The sequence below is a fragment of the Kwoniella dejecticola genome, chromosome 3 (assembly GCF_000512565.2).
Source record: "Kwoniella dejecticola CBS 10117 chromosome 3, complete sequence".
NCBI classification, from domain to species: Eukaryota; Fungi; Basidiomycota; class Tremellomycetes; order Tremellales; family Cryptococcaceae; genus Kwoniella; species Kwoniella dejecticola.
In genome coordinates this window covers 375,604-391,309 of record NC_089303.1, presented here as the reverse complement: position 1 = coordinate 391,309, position 15,706 = coordinate 375,604, and the positions used below count along the sequence as shown (strand labels likewise).

Below are 15,706 nucleotides of genomic sequence, written 5' to 3'. Positions count from 1 at the left end.
TGGAATGAAGAATGAGTTGAGAAGAAAGATTGGGTATCCAGATTGGTCGGTGTGCTTATATATACATTTCGAGAGGCTGCTGACAGTTGAGTATCTTGCCGTTTCACTTTCGACCTGTTTGGGCCAGATTCCAATATCGTCAGGCCCAGTTGGAATGTCCACATTGAGATTCGATTGAAAAGCTCGTCAATTTATTTGGATGGCTTGTCTCGTATCTTGTATTCTTCTTTGTGAACTGAGTTTGGACCGATGACTTGTTGGGTTAATGCTTTGGAGGGCGGACACCCCTACCGAAATTGCCCCTTCGTGGAAGTGAGACCACTATTTCAAACTCAGTTTGCAGTACCTTACATACGCAGGCCAGATATTCGACATATCTTTACTTTGACATGCTGTCCAAGTGTGACTCGTTGATCGCTAGGGCTGACGCCTACATCGATAAGGGCTTGATGACTTTGTTGCGATGTTGTCGATGATACTCGAACAGAGAGTAGACGTAAACGCGTCAATATGCGATCGATTCTGGGTAAATCTGCTTCCGACGGAATTAGCCTCACACACCTCGATCAACCGCTGAAAGCAAGCAAAAATGTCAAGCACACACACTATCTCCTCCTTCTCCTCCTCCTCATCTTCATCAATATAACCAACACCCAGCACGAAGTACACAGAGTCACATTGCTCCAGCTGCGCCAAACTTCCAGCCCGTCGAATGACTATACGGCGAAATGTCCGATGACCCAATCCTCGCCAAAGAGGTTGGGGCAGTCCTAAAATCGCGAGCATCGAGTCAAGAGAAACCGTCAGATAGCGATTTACTTCCTGTATATCGCTATCTCGTACCGTCCAATGCCAACAATGCTTCGTCTTCAAGCTCAACGTCTGCTGAGAGGAAAGAGACCCATTGGTACTGTATTAAAGCAAAATCGGAACTGCATAGGGAATCAGCGACCTACCTTATCTTCTTATTTGCGTTTCAGCGTCAAGGTACATCGAAAGCATGGGTGGACAGGCTGGAGGAGATCCTGTTAGGATGCGAAGGGTGTGCGAGAGCTTTTGGTGGGGCTAGACGTAGACTTGGGCATAGGTGAGCTATAATGCTGCCGTTCTTCATTTGCATGCTGTACTCATCAGGGCGTACTGACTCCCCCTTTCGTGTAGGTATTTGTCGAAATGGCCTTCACAGGTCAGAGTCAACTTCTTTGCAGCTGTCGACAAATGGCAATCTACCCTTATCCTTGATCAGATCAAAGAAGCTGCCAAGACAGCTTATGGGTCAACCTACTCCTCCTCTACGCCTGCTCTATACACCATCGGCCGACCAGTGCTTCAGCTATTTCTGAGCGAACCATCGTTGATGACCCCGGAGAGGGGATCCGACAACGCCAAATTAGCATCTCTATTGGATCAGGCTGTAGCCTCGCCAGCCGCGCCCTCTTCTATGACCTCCTCCGGTATATCGGCTGTCCTCCTTTCTCTACTCTCTTCGCCTGATGAAACACGCCGAAAATGGGCAGCATCCCAGCTTGCATCAGCTGCCCGCAAACCAGTCCCCTTCAACGATTGGTGCGCTCTCGGCATCGGACAACAAGTGCAAGAGCTATATGGTAACGCACTGGACATCGACGAAAGCGATCGTTGGGCTGCTGTAGATGCACTTGTGAAGGCCAAAGTGCTGAATACAGAGACCGTCGAGAAAGGCCTGTTGGGTGGCCAGCTGGAAGAGGATCCCAAGGGAAGAAGGGGTAGAGGTTTGATGTCCGCGATTAGTGCTCTACTGGGGAGCGATGTACCTTGTGAGCTTTTTTCAGGCTCTCTGATATATGTTCTTGTGTTTCTCACGGCAGTTCAGATTTTCCACAAGTTTTGACCTGCTTTTCAAATCTGCTGTGCGTTTGCAAAAATCGACACATATGGTCATTCGACGCGTCGCCCGACATTCCGCATACTTTGTTCTCAGAGCTCCGATCTAACCCTGCATTTGAAAAATTGCTCGAATCTCGCTATCAAGATGACAAGGGAGAACCAGGCACTCTTCATACAGAACGAAACGGCAATATAGATAAGGGTAAAGGCCCGGAACGAAGGAGTGCTGGCCCTCTTGACTGGATCAGCGACTTTCTGGTGTCCCTTGTCGACGTTGAGAACAGTGACATAGTGATCACTGATGGAAAGAAGACCAGTGGGTTCGCCGAAGCTCTGGCGATCGCTATAAACTTCACTTTCCAGGAGATGCAGCATAGTCGACTTGCAGAAAGCTTGAGAGCCGCAGCCGCAACAACTGGATTAGAAGTGAGTATGTTGTCGTCGAACTGTATTGAGAAGCTAAAACGGGCTTCCCCTTATGCATTATCAGTCTTTAATGCAAGTGCATGAAGCCTTGCCACCGGACAATGCGCCATTGACACTGTCACTCAACTCTACCTTGGATCTGCACGCCAATTTCGTCACCACGATTGCTCTTCGACATCAAGACCTCCCCCTACCGACATGGTCAGAGGCCCGCTTTGAAGCCAGGGAGCTTCTGACTGCCTGCTTTTCTGCTGATGGGCAATCAGCTATTCAGAGTGTGTTAGCAATGGCAACAATGTCACATGCGGAAAGAAAACGGCTCCATGGAAAGAAGCGAAGCAAAGGCGAAGTGCCTGCTGCTGTCCGGGTTGATCGCCTGCCGCACGCCAGAATTAGAAAGGAATTGTGGAATATGGCCTACGAAGCGTTATCACCCAGCGACACGGCTGGAGCTGCCATAATCATCAAATCAATGGCCCCTTTCGCCCACCTTGAAGTCATTGATAGACAAAATTCTTGGAAATACGAAGACTTAGAGGAGGTCGTCGAGAAGGAAGAGTGGGTGACCACCATTCGATCAGTGAATACAACCATCAAAGGCAGTCGAGAGTCCTTCCCGAGAGTGATCGAGTCGTTGGCGATGGGCGTAGATCCAGAATTGGTCAAATTGTTGTGGCTTGAATCCGGTATACCCAAAGCGGTCACAATATTGCTCCTGTCCCCAGACGACGAAATTCACACGCCCATAATTACGCTTATTCAGCAAACATACGAAGATGTCGACGATCGAGCTGATTGTTTCCGTGCCTTACTCCAAAACCATCCTGATACGACGATGGATGGTCTCACCGAATTCCTGCGAACCTTTATACAGACAGCGACCTTCACTCCGGAATCATGCTCATTAGCCAAATGGCTTGTAAGGTGTTTCCACGATGTTTTGGAAGCGCTGTGCACCGGATCGGCGTCCTCAGAAGCCTTACTACAGACAAGCCAATTTCTCGACTCCTACGCTGACGGCAAGGGTATGGCTAAGCGTATAGAAGAACTCTGGCACCTGATGAGTACCTCTTTGGCTCTGATATTCAAGCGAACCTTAGACTGGGCGCCTTTGTTTGAAAATGAAGTAATGGTTGACTGGATGCGAGACGCTCTGATCTTCGGAAGACAGATGACCGATCATATCAGGGCATTCGAGGGCGCGGTTCTGAGGCAAAGTGGGATCAGGAGTCTCGATGATGCTCGAGGTTCACCCGTGAAGGTCACCTCAGTGGGAAAGAAAATGGCAAGACAGCTTGAGATGGTTCTTACGGACTTGATCTTGTGGTTGAGGCTTACAGAGTATGTCAGAATTTCTTGAGCTGCAGAATGTTGTCATACTGATTTGCGTTCCGCAGTGTCGAAACCCTTTTCCAGACACATGAATTGATCAAAACTATCCTGGACCGAAGTTCCCGCTCAACTCCCGATTTGACCAAAAATCCTGCCCTCGAAAGGACTTTGCAGGAAATCGATAAATTCTGTCGCAAAACATCTAAGAGCTACACGAGTCGATTGACCGATGATCGTCTGTCTGAACTATCAGAATTACTGATAGCGTTCAATTTGGCCGACCAGGATGAAATTCAATTCGTCAAGCAGGTCCCCGGCACCTCCACGCCCGAACCTGACACAATCAAACCGAAGCCTCCCATGCGAAATGCGTTTGCAGAGATGATGAAAGCTTCTGGCAAAACCCCGCCCGTCAAAGAAAAGGCAAAGCCCCCGTCCCAGCCGCCAAAGGTCATCGATGTAGACGACTTCGATGACGATTTTCTTGACAACCTCTCCTCGAACGATTTGGACGTCATTGAAAAGCGCGCGAAAATTACCGCTAAAGATGGCAAGCCGACAATAACCAGCAAGCCGCGACTTCCGGGGCAATTGCCTACTTCTGCCAGACCTCAAATACCGTCTAACAAGCTTCACGTAGACCTCGTTCACCGAGCTGTGCCTAAGACGACCTCAGCTTTTACGTCTAAATTTATGCGAGAGATGAAGTCTCAACATAATCTGGAACGAAAAAGGGAGATCGGCGGCATCGTGCCAAAATTACCTGCTGCCTCCGCATTAGGAACCGGTCTTGGCGTATATACTGGTCCCCGGACAAAGACTGTCCAGCCGGTAGATAGTGGATCAAGTGCATCAGAGTCATCGGATGACGAAAAGGGGGCAATGTCAAATCTGGTCGCCAAGCAAAAGCCTTTGCCACAGATCAAACCAGTGGAAAAACGGTCAATCAAAGTCATAGGCTCGGATACTGCTGAATTGCTACGTCGGAATGAGGAGAAAAGAGCCAAAGCGCATGCTACGAAAATGAGATTGAAACCTGACTTGAACCCCCTTTATCGATATGTCTTGTCTTGGGATCCGGATCACAAGGGTACTACAGCTCCCCACGGACCAAGGTTTGCGCCTGCCCTGTCGACTATGAAGAACGTCCCGACAGCTTTCGGTAGCGCCGCACAGTATGAACAAGTCATGCTTCCCCTATACTTGCAAGAACTTTGGTCTCAATGCATCAAGGAGGACAATGTCGGAACAAAAGGCACGGTACAAGTGGAAGTGTCATCGAGGCAGTACGAAGACGACTTCATTGAGATCGACTTGACTGTCACTGGGCCTGCTGGTGACTTCTTTGTCAATGAGACCGACGTCGTGATCCTTCGGCAGACGAGCAATCCGAATGCCATATTCGCCAAGGTGCAGGCTTTCAAAAGGAAACCAAAGGAGATCGCCATCAAGGTGAGAATAATGGCTACTATGGATCAAAGGGAGTTGACGGGAAGGTCAAAATGGCAATTGAGAAAGCATCTCTCGTAAGCTCCTTATTCATCATCGAGATATAGAGAACAATGAAGGGCTAATACGGTGTCATGTGCAGACTGAGTACTGCCATAAGGGAATTTGCGGCACTAAAGGGTTTGCCTTACTACGAATCAGCTCTTTTGCAAGATGCCCTTGCAGGTCGAAGTGCGCCCATGCCTCGACTAGCTTTGGATGATATTGAAGATGCGATGAAATCGTATGACGTCAATGAGCCGCAAGCTAGAGCTATCTTGGGTGCAACCCATGTGAAAGGTTTTGCTCTGATCCAGGGGTAAGTTCATCCTCCCAAGTATTGACAGATGCATTTGACTAATGGCATTTTATGTATAGTCCCCCTGGAACTGGTAAGACCAAGACTATCAGTGGTCTCGTCGGTAAATGGATGTCCGAGAGACGAACGCCGATGTCCGTGGACGGTCGACCGCCGCCGAAGCCCAAATTATTGGTCTGTGCGCCCAGTAATGCAGCCATCGATGAAGTCTGCAAACGTTTGATATTAGGTGTACCAAGCTCAAGTGGAATCCGGTTGAATCCTACTATCGTCCGAATTGGTATCGACTCCTCGGTGAACATCGCGGTCAAGGATGTATCGCTGGATAGTCTGGTAGAGGCCAGAGTGAACGCGGAAACAAATGGAAAGGACGGGTCCAGTGAATATGCCCGATTACAGTCCGAACTAGATTCGGTCAAACAACAGATCAAGGAAAAGCAAGAACAGCTTCGCGTGGTACAGAACCACGAGGAGAAGCGGAAGATCGTCGAGAACGACTACCACGCGTTAGTGACCCGCCGAACGCAGCTTGGTCAAGCTGCTTCAAGAGCCAAAGACGCAGCTAGGGATGCGACTCGACATCTGGACGGTGCTAGAAGAGCAGCAAAGGAACAGGTTCTCAACGAAGCTGATATAATATGTGCGACTCTATCTGGAGCTGGACAAGACACACTCGCTCCGCACACTTTCGACACTGTCATTATCGATGAAGCAGCTCAAGCTATAGAGATGAGTTGTCTGATACCTCTAAAGTATGGCTGTAAGCGGTGTATCATGGTTGGAGGTGAGCAATGCGCTGCGTGCCCTTGATCTGATCTCTCTGATATGCTGACAATTGAATAGATCCCAACCAATTACCACCTACCACGTTTAGTGTCGAAGCCGATAGGTATCACTACAACGAATCGCTCTTTGTGCGAATGACCAAGAACAAAGCGTCACAAGTTTCCCTGTTGAGGTGAGTTTGACTCATCATCTAAGCTTGAACTAATTGGAGCACAGCATCCAATACCGAATGCACCCATTCATCTCGGAGCTTCCCTCGAAGGTATTCTACAACGGTCAACTGAAGGATGGTCCTGATATGGCGAAGAAGACCACTGCTTTATGGCATCAGAGGAATGTTTTTGGGCCATACCGATTCTTCAATGTGAATGGTCATGAAGAGAAAGCTGGAACGTCAACGAAAAATACGGAAGAAGCCTTAGCAGCGGTGGAACTGTACCGCAGACTGAATGCGGATTTTGGTATGAAGATCAACCTATCTATGCGGATCGGAGTGATTTCGATGTATAAGGAGCAGCTCTGGGAGCTGAAGAGAAGGTTCTCTGAGGCTTTTGGGGGAAGCATTCTGGAGACCATCGAGTGAGTCAAAGCTGGATCGGCATCGAAATGGGATCTGACTGATGGCTGTACGCCTAGTTTTAACACTGTCGACGGCTTTCAGGGTCAAGAGAAAGATATCATCATTCTATCCTGCGTCCGATCGGGACCGAATCTGCGTACTATCGGTTTCTTGAAAGATGCAAGACGTATGAATGTAGCTCTCACTCGAGCGAAGAGCTCCTTGTTCGTATTTGGAAATGGTCCAACTCTGGAAAGGAGTGATGAGAGGTGGAAAACCATCATTGGTGATGCCAGGGAGAGAGGCTTTTTCATCAATGTCAGTACTGTTCATCTCAAATATATCACTTGACTGATGACTATCACCAATTGCTAGTACACGTCATCCACCTTCGGTCCGGAAGCTCTTGATCCTCCTCCGCCGAAGAAAAAGAAGAAAGATCGCCTTCCTGATGGTATTTCCCCTCCGGTAAATCCAACTATACCCCCATCGCCGGATAGTTCTTTGCCGCCCAAGATCCTCGCTGCAGACATATCCACTACCAAACGAAAAGCAAGTATAGATGCCGTTAAAGAGGAGAAGAAGCGGATTATTTCCGACTCCCCTAGCCCAGACATGGAGTCGCGGAAATCTATACCGACTCGGCCGAAATCGTCGAAGCCAACGCCCGTTTCTGTACCAGTCAAAAATGGGACTGTAAACGGACATACTGAGAATAAGAAACCCTTGCCGACCGGACCTGAACCTCGACCACCAACTTCAGCATCACCTGCTGAAAGTCTACCTACACCGCAATCGCAACCGCGACCGCCTCAGCTTAAAGGTGCACCACCCCCAGGGCCCCCTCCTCAGCCGCACCGAGCAGCGGAAGATGCCTTGTTCATCAAGAAGAAAAAGGTGAGCCTAGATCTCCGATGCTGCTGTGCCGGGCAACAATGGACCTGACTATCAAGCTGTGTGCTGATTTGGTATTGACCGGTTTAGAAACCGAATCGACCTGGTAATTCGGGTCCAAGCGCAGCTCCTGCTCCGAACGTACGAGCTGCCATGAATCAACGGTTTGGCGGACGACCTTGATCAAGAGGTCCAACCAACGAATACTGAATCCTGTACAAAAAGCATCCGCCAAATGCGACTGCCAAAAAGCAACGAGCGACAAGATTAGCACTAAGGCATCAAAATTAGAATCTGTATCATGTATCAAGCAATACACTCAAAGTAGCATAAAGCACCCGAATTAGCTCAGACATGTTGTTTTAAATTAACGGTATTGAACATAGCATGGCCACCAATGCATCGTGCCTGTTTGTCACCAAGCAGCGATCGCCTGATGTACATGAAGCACGAGACATGTGCTTCGTGCGAGTACTTCAATATTCTGCGGCTAATTGAACCTTGAAGCTGTCTCACCGATTCAGACACGATTGAAAAGTCCAACCTTAATTTCGGCATTCAAAAGACGGCTTCTCGCGGAGAATTGAGGTCCTCCTTCATTGGAAAGCTGTTCAAGCTTTGCATTCGTTTCGGAAGGAGGGCGATGAACATCATTCACTGTGAGTCTAAAATGTGGTTTGATACAGGATGACATTGCCAGGCTTCAGAGACTGGGATCCTCGCAAGCTGACCATTGAAGATTCTGGATCAAGCAGAAGACCCCCAACGGTACGCCATAAGGAACTCGACGATGAGAATCACATGGGGCGTACTTTAAGGGTGATCCAGGTGATATATGGAGTTCACTGACACGTTGACTCAGAATCGATAGACATTCATTGTCTCTCCTATTTCCGGAAAATCACAGAAATCAGAGCCTATTTCACGCTGGTTCCAAATCAACCGATTCTGAATCAGAAGCTCAATGATGTTGCTTTGTTGGTATCGATTTGGGCAAGGCACAATATGGACATACTGACAGGCCATAACCTCGCGCTGATGATCGGGTACCTTTCATCGGTTCAATCAAGAGTGGACCTGAAATTTGCGTAGTTCAGTCATTCACATTGAGGCTTGCCGAGGCGTAATTGAAGCTACTTGAACTCAATGTGTGGACTCAAGCCTAATATAACCTTATCAAGTGGCACAAGCGCTTTCCTACCGGATGCAGCATTTATGTGCGGTTTCAGCAGAGACCTGATTTGAGCCATCATTTAGGTGTGCGATCTCTGTGAACAATGCCAGAGGGGACGGAGGACAATCGTTGAGAAGAGTCCACTCTCGGCGAAGTTCGAAAGACGTCCCGCAAATAAATGGCGCAGTTGTCCGTTCTTCTAAGACCTGTGTACCCATTCGATGGTCTGCTCGGCACCCTTGGCGTCGCAGAAGAAAATCGGGCCTGATACCTGGAAACCTTGTCCACGCTCAAGTAGATTTTGGAGATGAGATTAATTATAGATACTCACCTTCGTCTATAAATTGGTCGCCTGTTCCCAAGTTCCCAAATTCCCAACACTATCATCCTCAAACAGAATCTGGCTATTCTTTACCAAATCGTCTTCTCTGATTTTGATTACTATCGTCGCTCTTTGCCCCAAAACACAACACATTCACTTGATCGCCACTCACGATGAAAACCTTCATCAACCTCACTCTCTTAGCCCTTTTACCTTACCTTGGCGCAGTGACTGCTGCGCCTGATCCGGCATTAGCAGCATGGCACTTGGACAACCTCTATCCGCTCGCCACTGAACGGTTCGATCCTGTCGTTAGCCCAAACGGTGTCGCTTCTCACTTGCACCGAATCGTCGGTGGAAGTGCTTTTGGAGCGAATTATAATTTCGATCAGTACAACGACGCTTCATGCTCTACTGCTGCTGTACAAGCGGATAAAAGTAATTGTGAGTGCGATATTTCTTCGCTGCACTGTTCTTCTACCTAGAAAAATATTGGCTAATACTGCGGAACACTGACTGTTGAACACATTGTAGATTGGATGCCTCAGATGTTCTGGAGAGATAATAGTACTTTTGTACCTTTGAAAGCCGGTACAAGGTTCTACTATTTCCTCCACAGAAATGTAAGTCTACTTTCCCCATTACCAGACTTGTGAGGCCAAGGAAGACTGATCGCATGCAACCTCGACTGTGTGGAAATAGAAACCCGATCAACCGGTCCGAGCATTCCCACCTGGACTGAGAATGTTAGTTGGGAATCCCAATGCCAAGTCGTATGCCGAAACAGGTCTACCTTCCGGCGCACTCAACTTCATCTGCTTGGAAAATCACTTTTCCACTCCTAACGGTGATACTGTGAGTGAGCTCTCTCCGTCCAATGTGATTAGGAGAAGACGGTCCAGCATGAACTGATCTTGTTTTTTGGCTGATTTTCAGGCGGGGCCGGATTTTAACTTCAATATCGAATGTCCTCAAGGTCTTGTGACTACAGTCAGATTCCCGAATTGGTGAGTCATCATGTCAGAACCTCTTGAACGATATCAAGACGCACGACGCTGAATCTAGATTCTTACGCAGTTGGGACGGTGTCAATCTGTACAAAGCGGATGGGTCACACATGAAGTACACGAATAACCTCCAATTCGGAGTTTGTCCTATCTCGTGAGTATCGACAGCATGCATGTTCCCATTCATGATCTACCGTAAATGGTGGTGTTGACCGAAGGCTGTATAGGCATCCCGTCCGATTACCGGGAATTATGCTTGAATATACCTGGCAGACATATGCGTACAAAAATGGTGTTCCGCTCAAGGGAAATTTGATCTGGGCTAATGGTGATACTACCGTGAGTGAGAAGCCTTAGAAAGTGACTTAGGCTTAGTGTTCTCGCTGACTATCGATGTATGCCAATTTAGGGTTATGGCTTGCACGCGGACTTTGTAGGTGGACAATGACGCTCGGATGTCCGATCTGGACCTTGATCTGACTGTATGAGCAGGTTAACGGCTGGGATACCGAAGTCTTGGAAACGGCGTTGAACGACCCAGATTGTCTTACAGGTGATATGTGAGTCAGCCGTTTGACGATCTGATCCTCGACTGTCTATCCTTAGAGCTGACATAATTATACCGATACCCATAGGACGATGACCGCTTGTCCCACTTTGGCTATGTCGATGAACCTCAAGACTGCTCAGAACTGTCAACCCCAACGAGGAGTTCTTGAGAGCTTTGCGGACTTCGCGCCAATCAATGCTCTACCCGGTTGCAACTTACCTTGTAAGTGGTGTTTTCTAGCATCGTCTCATAGCGGTTCAGCGCTGAGTCTTGGTGGGTTGTCAGGGGCGTCTGGACCAAAACCATCTTGTAACCCGGCCGTTGCCAATCCCTCAGTACCTAATGGGCTGAAGGGAACCGATGGCTCATTGACTTACACCGGTCCATCGTATACAAATGCCACCACTAGTCCGCCAAATCAATGGACACGACAAGGGTGTATCGGTGGATCCACTTCTTTGACAAACTCTTTCCAGTACTCCGATGCGGCGATGACTCAAGCCAAGTGAGTCGTCTCTTTCTCTCTTCCCTTGCTGTTGCAATATCCATTACTGGATGCTGATCTTGTCCGATCTCTGTGCGAAAATCTAGGTGTCAAAACACATGCGCTGAGTGGGGTATGCAGTACTCCGGACTCCTTTCAGGTGCCTACTGCGTCTGCGGCTCAGATGTTGATCCTGGGGCATACCACTTCGCCGACTCGAACTGTAACTCCAAGTGCGGGGGAGACTCGACAAAGACTTGCGGGGGTAACGGTAAACTAGAACTCTTCAGAAACCCGTCGGCCACCACGGTGAATCATCCAGGGATGACTGATCCGCAATATATCGGATGCAGGAGAGAAGGCGGGAATGGACACGCACTTTCGGCGGCATATATCAACTATGACGGAATGACCATTGAGTGGTGCAAGAATTACTGTAAGGCGCAGAAACAGACCTTGGCAGGTATCGAATTTGGACGAACGTGTATGTGTGGAAACGAATGGACCAATGGCGGAGGTGTACCGTATCCTCAAGAACAATGTAATGTCCCTTGTAAAGGGAATAACAAGCAGATCTGTGGTGGATCTCAGATTACATTGTCGACTTTCAACTTGACTCTTCCGGGAGGATCAACCAACCCGTCCCCGTCCCCTTCACCACCCCCGCTTTCTTCGGCTCCTGTGTCGGTATCAAACAGTGCATCGGCGACTCAGAGTGGCGTGGTGACGATTACGAAGACGGTCACGGTCACGGGATCTTGTACTACTGGAGCACACAGAAGAAGGAATCACAGAGATCTCAAATTCTCAGCTGAGGGCTAGGGCGTCATTTTCACAGTTTGTAGTTCGTTCGAAACTATTTTTCTCATTCATATGGGTTTTTGATAATCACTCATTCAGGACGATTTTGGTGCGTCTACTGTAGGTTTTATCATGTACAATCACATGCATGCTCTTAATCCATCCCGCTGAGCCAATAACCAACAATGGGGGAGCCGACTTGTAATGCTTCTACAAGCTCACGAGTTTGAAGCCAAAGCCTGCTTCTCGACAGCAGTCATCCCGCTACTTCCGACACCATCGTCCGCTCCCAGTCTACTCACCTCTTTCTTGAATACTTCATACTGTTTCTCAGCCCGTTTCAGCTTCTCTCTCTGCTCGTCGGTCGGGTCCTCGATTCTGCGGTATCTTTCAATGTAAAGCTGTAAGTCCATGACTCGCTTCTTGTACTCTTTCACTTTGTCGCTCTTGGAGGTCGGCTCTGAACCTGGCATGGACGAATATGGCTCATTACCCTTCAACATCCTGACTTGCTTCCATAATACCTTTCTCTTCTCATCAGCTTTATTTAGTCTGAGCTTTTGATCCTCAGTCAGATTCGACACTTTAAGAGCTTTGTTGACGTAATCATCCAGTTCTTTCGCCTTATCCTCAAGCTTCTGCAGATCAGTTTGCCCATCAGACCTCGAAATCTGCTTATCAACAGGCTCTCCTTCTTTACCCTTCTTTTGGTCGCTCAATGATGTTCGTCCGGCAGGCTCAGGCGGCATGAGTGAGGCGGGCTCGTTACCGTTCAGCATCCTCACTTGCTTCCAAAGCTCCTTCCTCCTTTCTTCGACTTTAGCAAGTTCCGCCTTTTGACCGTCAGTTGGGTCGGGGATGCTACGAGCCTTCAGAAGATATTGTTCCATCTCTTTAGCCTTTTTCTCAAGCTCTTCCAGGTCCGTTGGCTTAGCGCTTCCGCCACCCTGACGTACACCTTCCGGCCTTGGTTGAGGTGTCGCAATTCTCGGCTCATCTATTGCTGGTTTTTCTGTTCCACCATTCAGGTCAGCAATCAGCTCTTTGCGCTTTGACATGGCTTTTTGTACCCTCTCTTTGTACTCTGGAGTCAGCTTATCTCCCGGGATAGATCGGGTTTTCTTGATCATCTTTTCCAGATCTCCAATCCGACGAAGCGTGTCTGTCTTGTCATCTCGGTCAGATGCGACTTTAGAGTCTGTGACCTTGTCCATAAACGTAGGCGCAGATGCTTTGGGTGGGGCCGCATCGCCGGCCGCGACCTGGTTTGAGGAAGTGGCACCTGAAGGCCTTTTAAGAGCTTGTTTGGATAAGATAATTTGGTTGTGCGCGTTGATGTATTGCCATATGAAGAAAATGAGCAGAAGGAAGCCGAGTTGAGGATGGACTGTCAGATCAGAAATTGTGACCGCAGATCCAATTTACAGTCATTCAGCATGCAATACAAGGTGTTATGATTGTGATGATTTGACTCACGGTAGTATAGCAGAATCGAAAGTAAGCCTTGACTGAGATAAGTAGCTTTCTGGCTGTTTCACCAAGCACAGTACAATTCGGATCAGTCATTGATCGGATTGCTTAGCTTGTGCGTGGCATGTCCTTTACTTACACTTGGGGATCTACGGGAAGCTTGGCTGATATTGGTGCAGCTGAAGACGACGAAGTAGACGACCTTGGATCGTCTGCTTCTTTTGATCTCATTTTCGCCTCAGCTTCTTTCTGGGCTCTCGCCTTGGCTTCAGCTTGAGCTTTCAGTTTCTCCCTTTCTCTGGATTTGTCTTGATCGTCGTCCCCACCATCCCTCGATGAAGTGTCCTTACTCCTACTCCTACTACTTCCTTCAGACGACTGCCCACCATTGTCGCCTCTTTTATCGTTCTTTTGCGCCTCTTTATCTTCTTTCTTACCCTTCGGATCGTCGCCTTCATCCTTGGCTTGACTCTTCTCGTCAGTGTCGATATCCTTTTCTGGCTCCTTAGCCACTTTGGGAGGCGCCATAATATGATCAGCATTCTTCGGGACGTTATCCCACCACAGACTATTCTTAGGTTCGTGTGGTTTCGGATGGAACCCATATGGGAAGGGAATAAGAGACGGTCGATACCCTCGCATGGTCATAAAGTAATTATGCTGTATGTTGTTCGTTTGCCGTGGTTTCTTCTTGGTTTTCTTCAAGGCTGATTTTAGGGGTTTGTAGTCTCCTGCCATGAGCGGATCATCGATGTCATTGTTACTTGATGCTCCATCAGCTGAATTGTCTGATGGTACATTTTTGGGGTTTTCAGCTGACTTCGAGGTGGATATCGATTCTGACGGAGAAGGAGGCTTAACGCTTGTGGCTGTTGGCGTACTCCTCGCGATGTCAGATGGATTGTTCACTGTATGTTTGTCCGACACGGCCTTGATTTCGCTGTTGCTTTCGGAAGGCCGTTCACCGTCCATCCGGGATTTGCCCTTATCTTTCACCCTGCATACGATAGCCTATCGTCAGCTAAACTTGGAAATGAAGCACGCATCTAGGGAAGCAACACACTCAGACTTCCCGACATCGTCCATCCCGTCTGCTCTCATTGGCGAAGTGTCATCTTCCGATGATCTATCGAGCTTGGTAGCTTTATCTGTGATCCTCGACACCGCTCGGCTCGCACCGGCAGGAGCAATTGTGGATCTGGGTTGTGGTTGTGCTTTCTCCGGCTCCGAGGACCTTTCGCTCATTTTGCTCCTTTCAACCTCAGCTGTCTCTCTTTCCCTCCTCGTAGCAGTCGTCGGGGTAGCGATTTTGACCGTCGGACTGAGGGAAGTATGACGATGCTGCCAAGGTGGCCAAAACAAATTCCAAGATTGCCTCAATCGCTGTTTTGTCTTATCATCCACCAGCAGTATACCGACATTCAGAAACATCAGTAGTAAGGCAACATTGATAGGGCTGATTTGGAGCCATGTTGGAAGATAGGTATATAGGTAATCCAAAATGGCAATACCGGTCGACATCGCTGTATCAGGCGTATGCTTGATCTGCGACGCTGTGTCGTTTATTTTTTGAGGTAGAGATGGAGGCGGTAGATCGAATGGCTGAGTCCAGTATAGAGGTGGTGGCTGCATAGCTACGGTGAAGCCTTGGACTTCAGTGACCCAATCCCACGGTCCGTCAAGAACAACAGACGACCATGTGCACCTACCTAGACCCAAAATGACTATGGCTACTACCATCTGTTCTAGCGGGCCAAACAATCTAATATCGCGCGGACACATTGAGCCTCATCATATTGACAACGGAGGTCAGCGTGATCACACTCACTGCTCAATACTCCGCTGAAACCATCGCGTGATCTTCTGCTTCAAGCGATTATGCCAATATGTAACTAGGAGAAGCGGTTGAAGGAAGAACGGCAGGGGCATTTTAGCGACAAATTAGGTTAGATGATCTGGGCAATGGGTTTTCAGGGTGTCATTGGATTAAGTTGACTTGCGGTCTGTATATAGTGATGCATCGACCTCCTCGACGTATTGAGCCTTTCAGCCACCCGCCGTTGGCATGGCGGCCCACAAAGGATGTACACATCTTGAAAGGACCTCAATTGTGCCACGATCATCCTATCCACCATAGCGTTTCATGCGGCATACTCCGCCTTTGTATCAAGCTTCGAAAGGATCCTCGTGTTTATGTTGATGCCTTCCTTCATCCTCGTTGCAATCAA

At 48.4% G+C, this 15,706-nt stretch overlaps 3 protein-coding genes across 3 annotated transcripts; 2 read left to right on the top strand and 1 right to left on the bottom strand.

The window, feature by feature from the left end:
• Positions 1 to 728: 728 nt before the first annotated feature.
• On the top strand, positions 729 to 7,853 carry I303_102536 (uncharacterized protein; the record flags this gene model as incomplete). The annotated part of the gene is made up of 12 exons (XM_065968571.1): positions 729 to 1,087; positions 1,162 to 1,796; positions 1,853 to 2,292; positions 2,357 to 3,633; positions 3,690 to 5,150; positions 5,216 to 5,431; positions 5,491 to 6,215; positions 6,275 to 6,389; positions 6,434 to 6,796; positions 6,854 to 7,094; positions 7,152 to 7,673; positions 7,761 to 7,853. 12 exons carry the CDS (start codon positions 729 to 731, stop codon positions 7,851 to 7,853), a joined length of 6,447 nt encoding a protein of 2,148 aa, XP_065824643.1.
• A 1,486-nt stretch (positions 7,854 to 9,339) lies between these two features.
• On the top strand, positions 9,340 to 12,029 carry I303_102535 (uncharacterized protein; the record flags this gene model as incomplete). Its single annotated transcript, XM_018405889.1, has 11 exons — positions 9,340 to 9,610; positions 9,701 to 9,789; positions 9,869 to 10,021; positions 10,103 to 10,173; positions 10,244 to 10,327; positions 10,401 to 10,512; positions 10,583 to 10,606; positions 10,666 to 10,733; positions 10,809 to 10,945; positions 11,009 to 11,228; positions 11,315 to 12,029. The coding sequence occupies 11 exons, from the start codon at positions 9,340 to 9,342 to the stop codon at positions 12,027 to 12,029; spliced, it is 1,944 nt and encodes a 647-aa protein (XP_018264383.1).
• Positions 12,030 to 12,226: 197 nt separating this feature from the next.
• Positions 12,227 to 15,407, bottom strand: I303_102534 (uncharacterized protein; the record flags this gene model as incomplete). The annotated part of the gene is made up of 6 exons (XM_065968570.1): positions 12,227 to 13,395; positions 13,485 to 13,537; positions 13,618 to 14,475; positions 14,542 to 15,112; positions 15,188 to 15,240; positions 15,307 to 15,407. 6 exons carry the CDS (start codon positions 15,405 to 15,407, stop codon positions 12,227 to 12,229), a joined length of 2,805 nt encoding a protein of 934 aa, XP_065824642.1.
• Between the last annotated feature and the right edge of the window lie 299 nt (positions 15,408 to 15,706).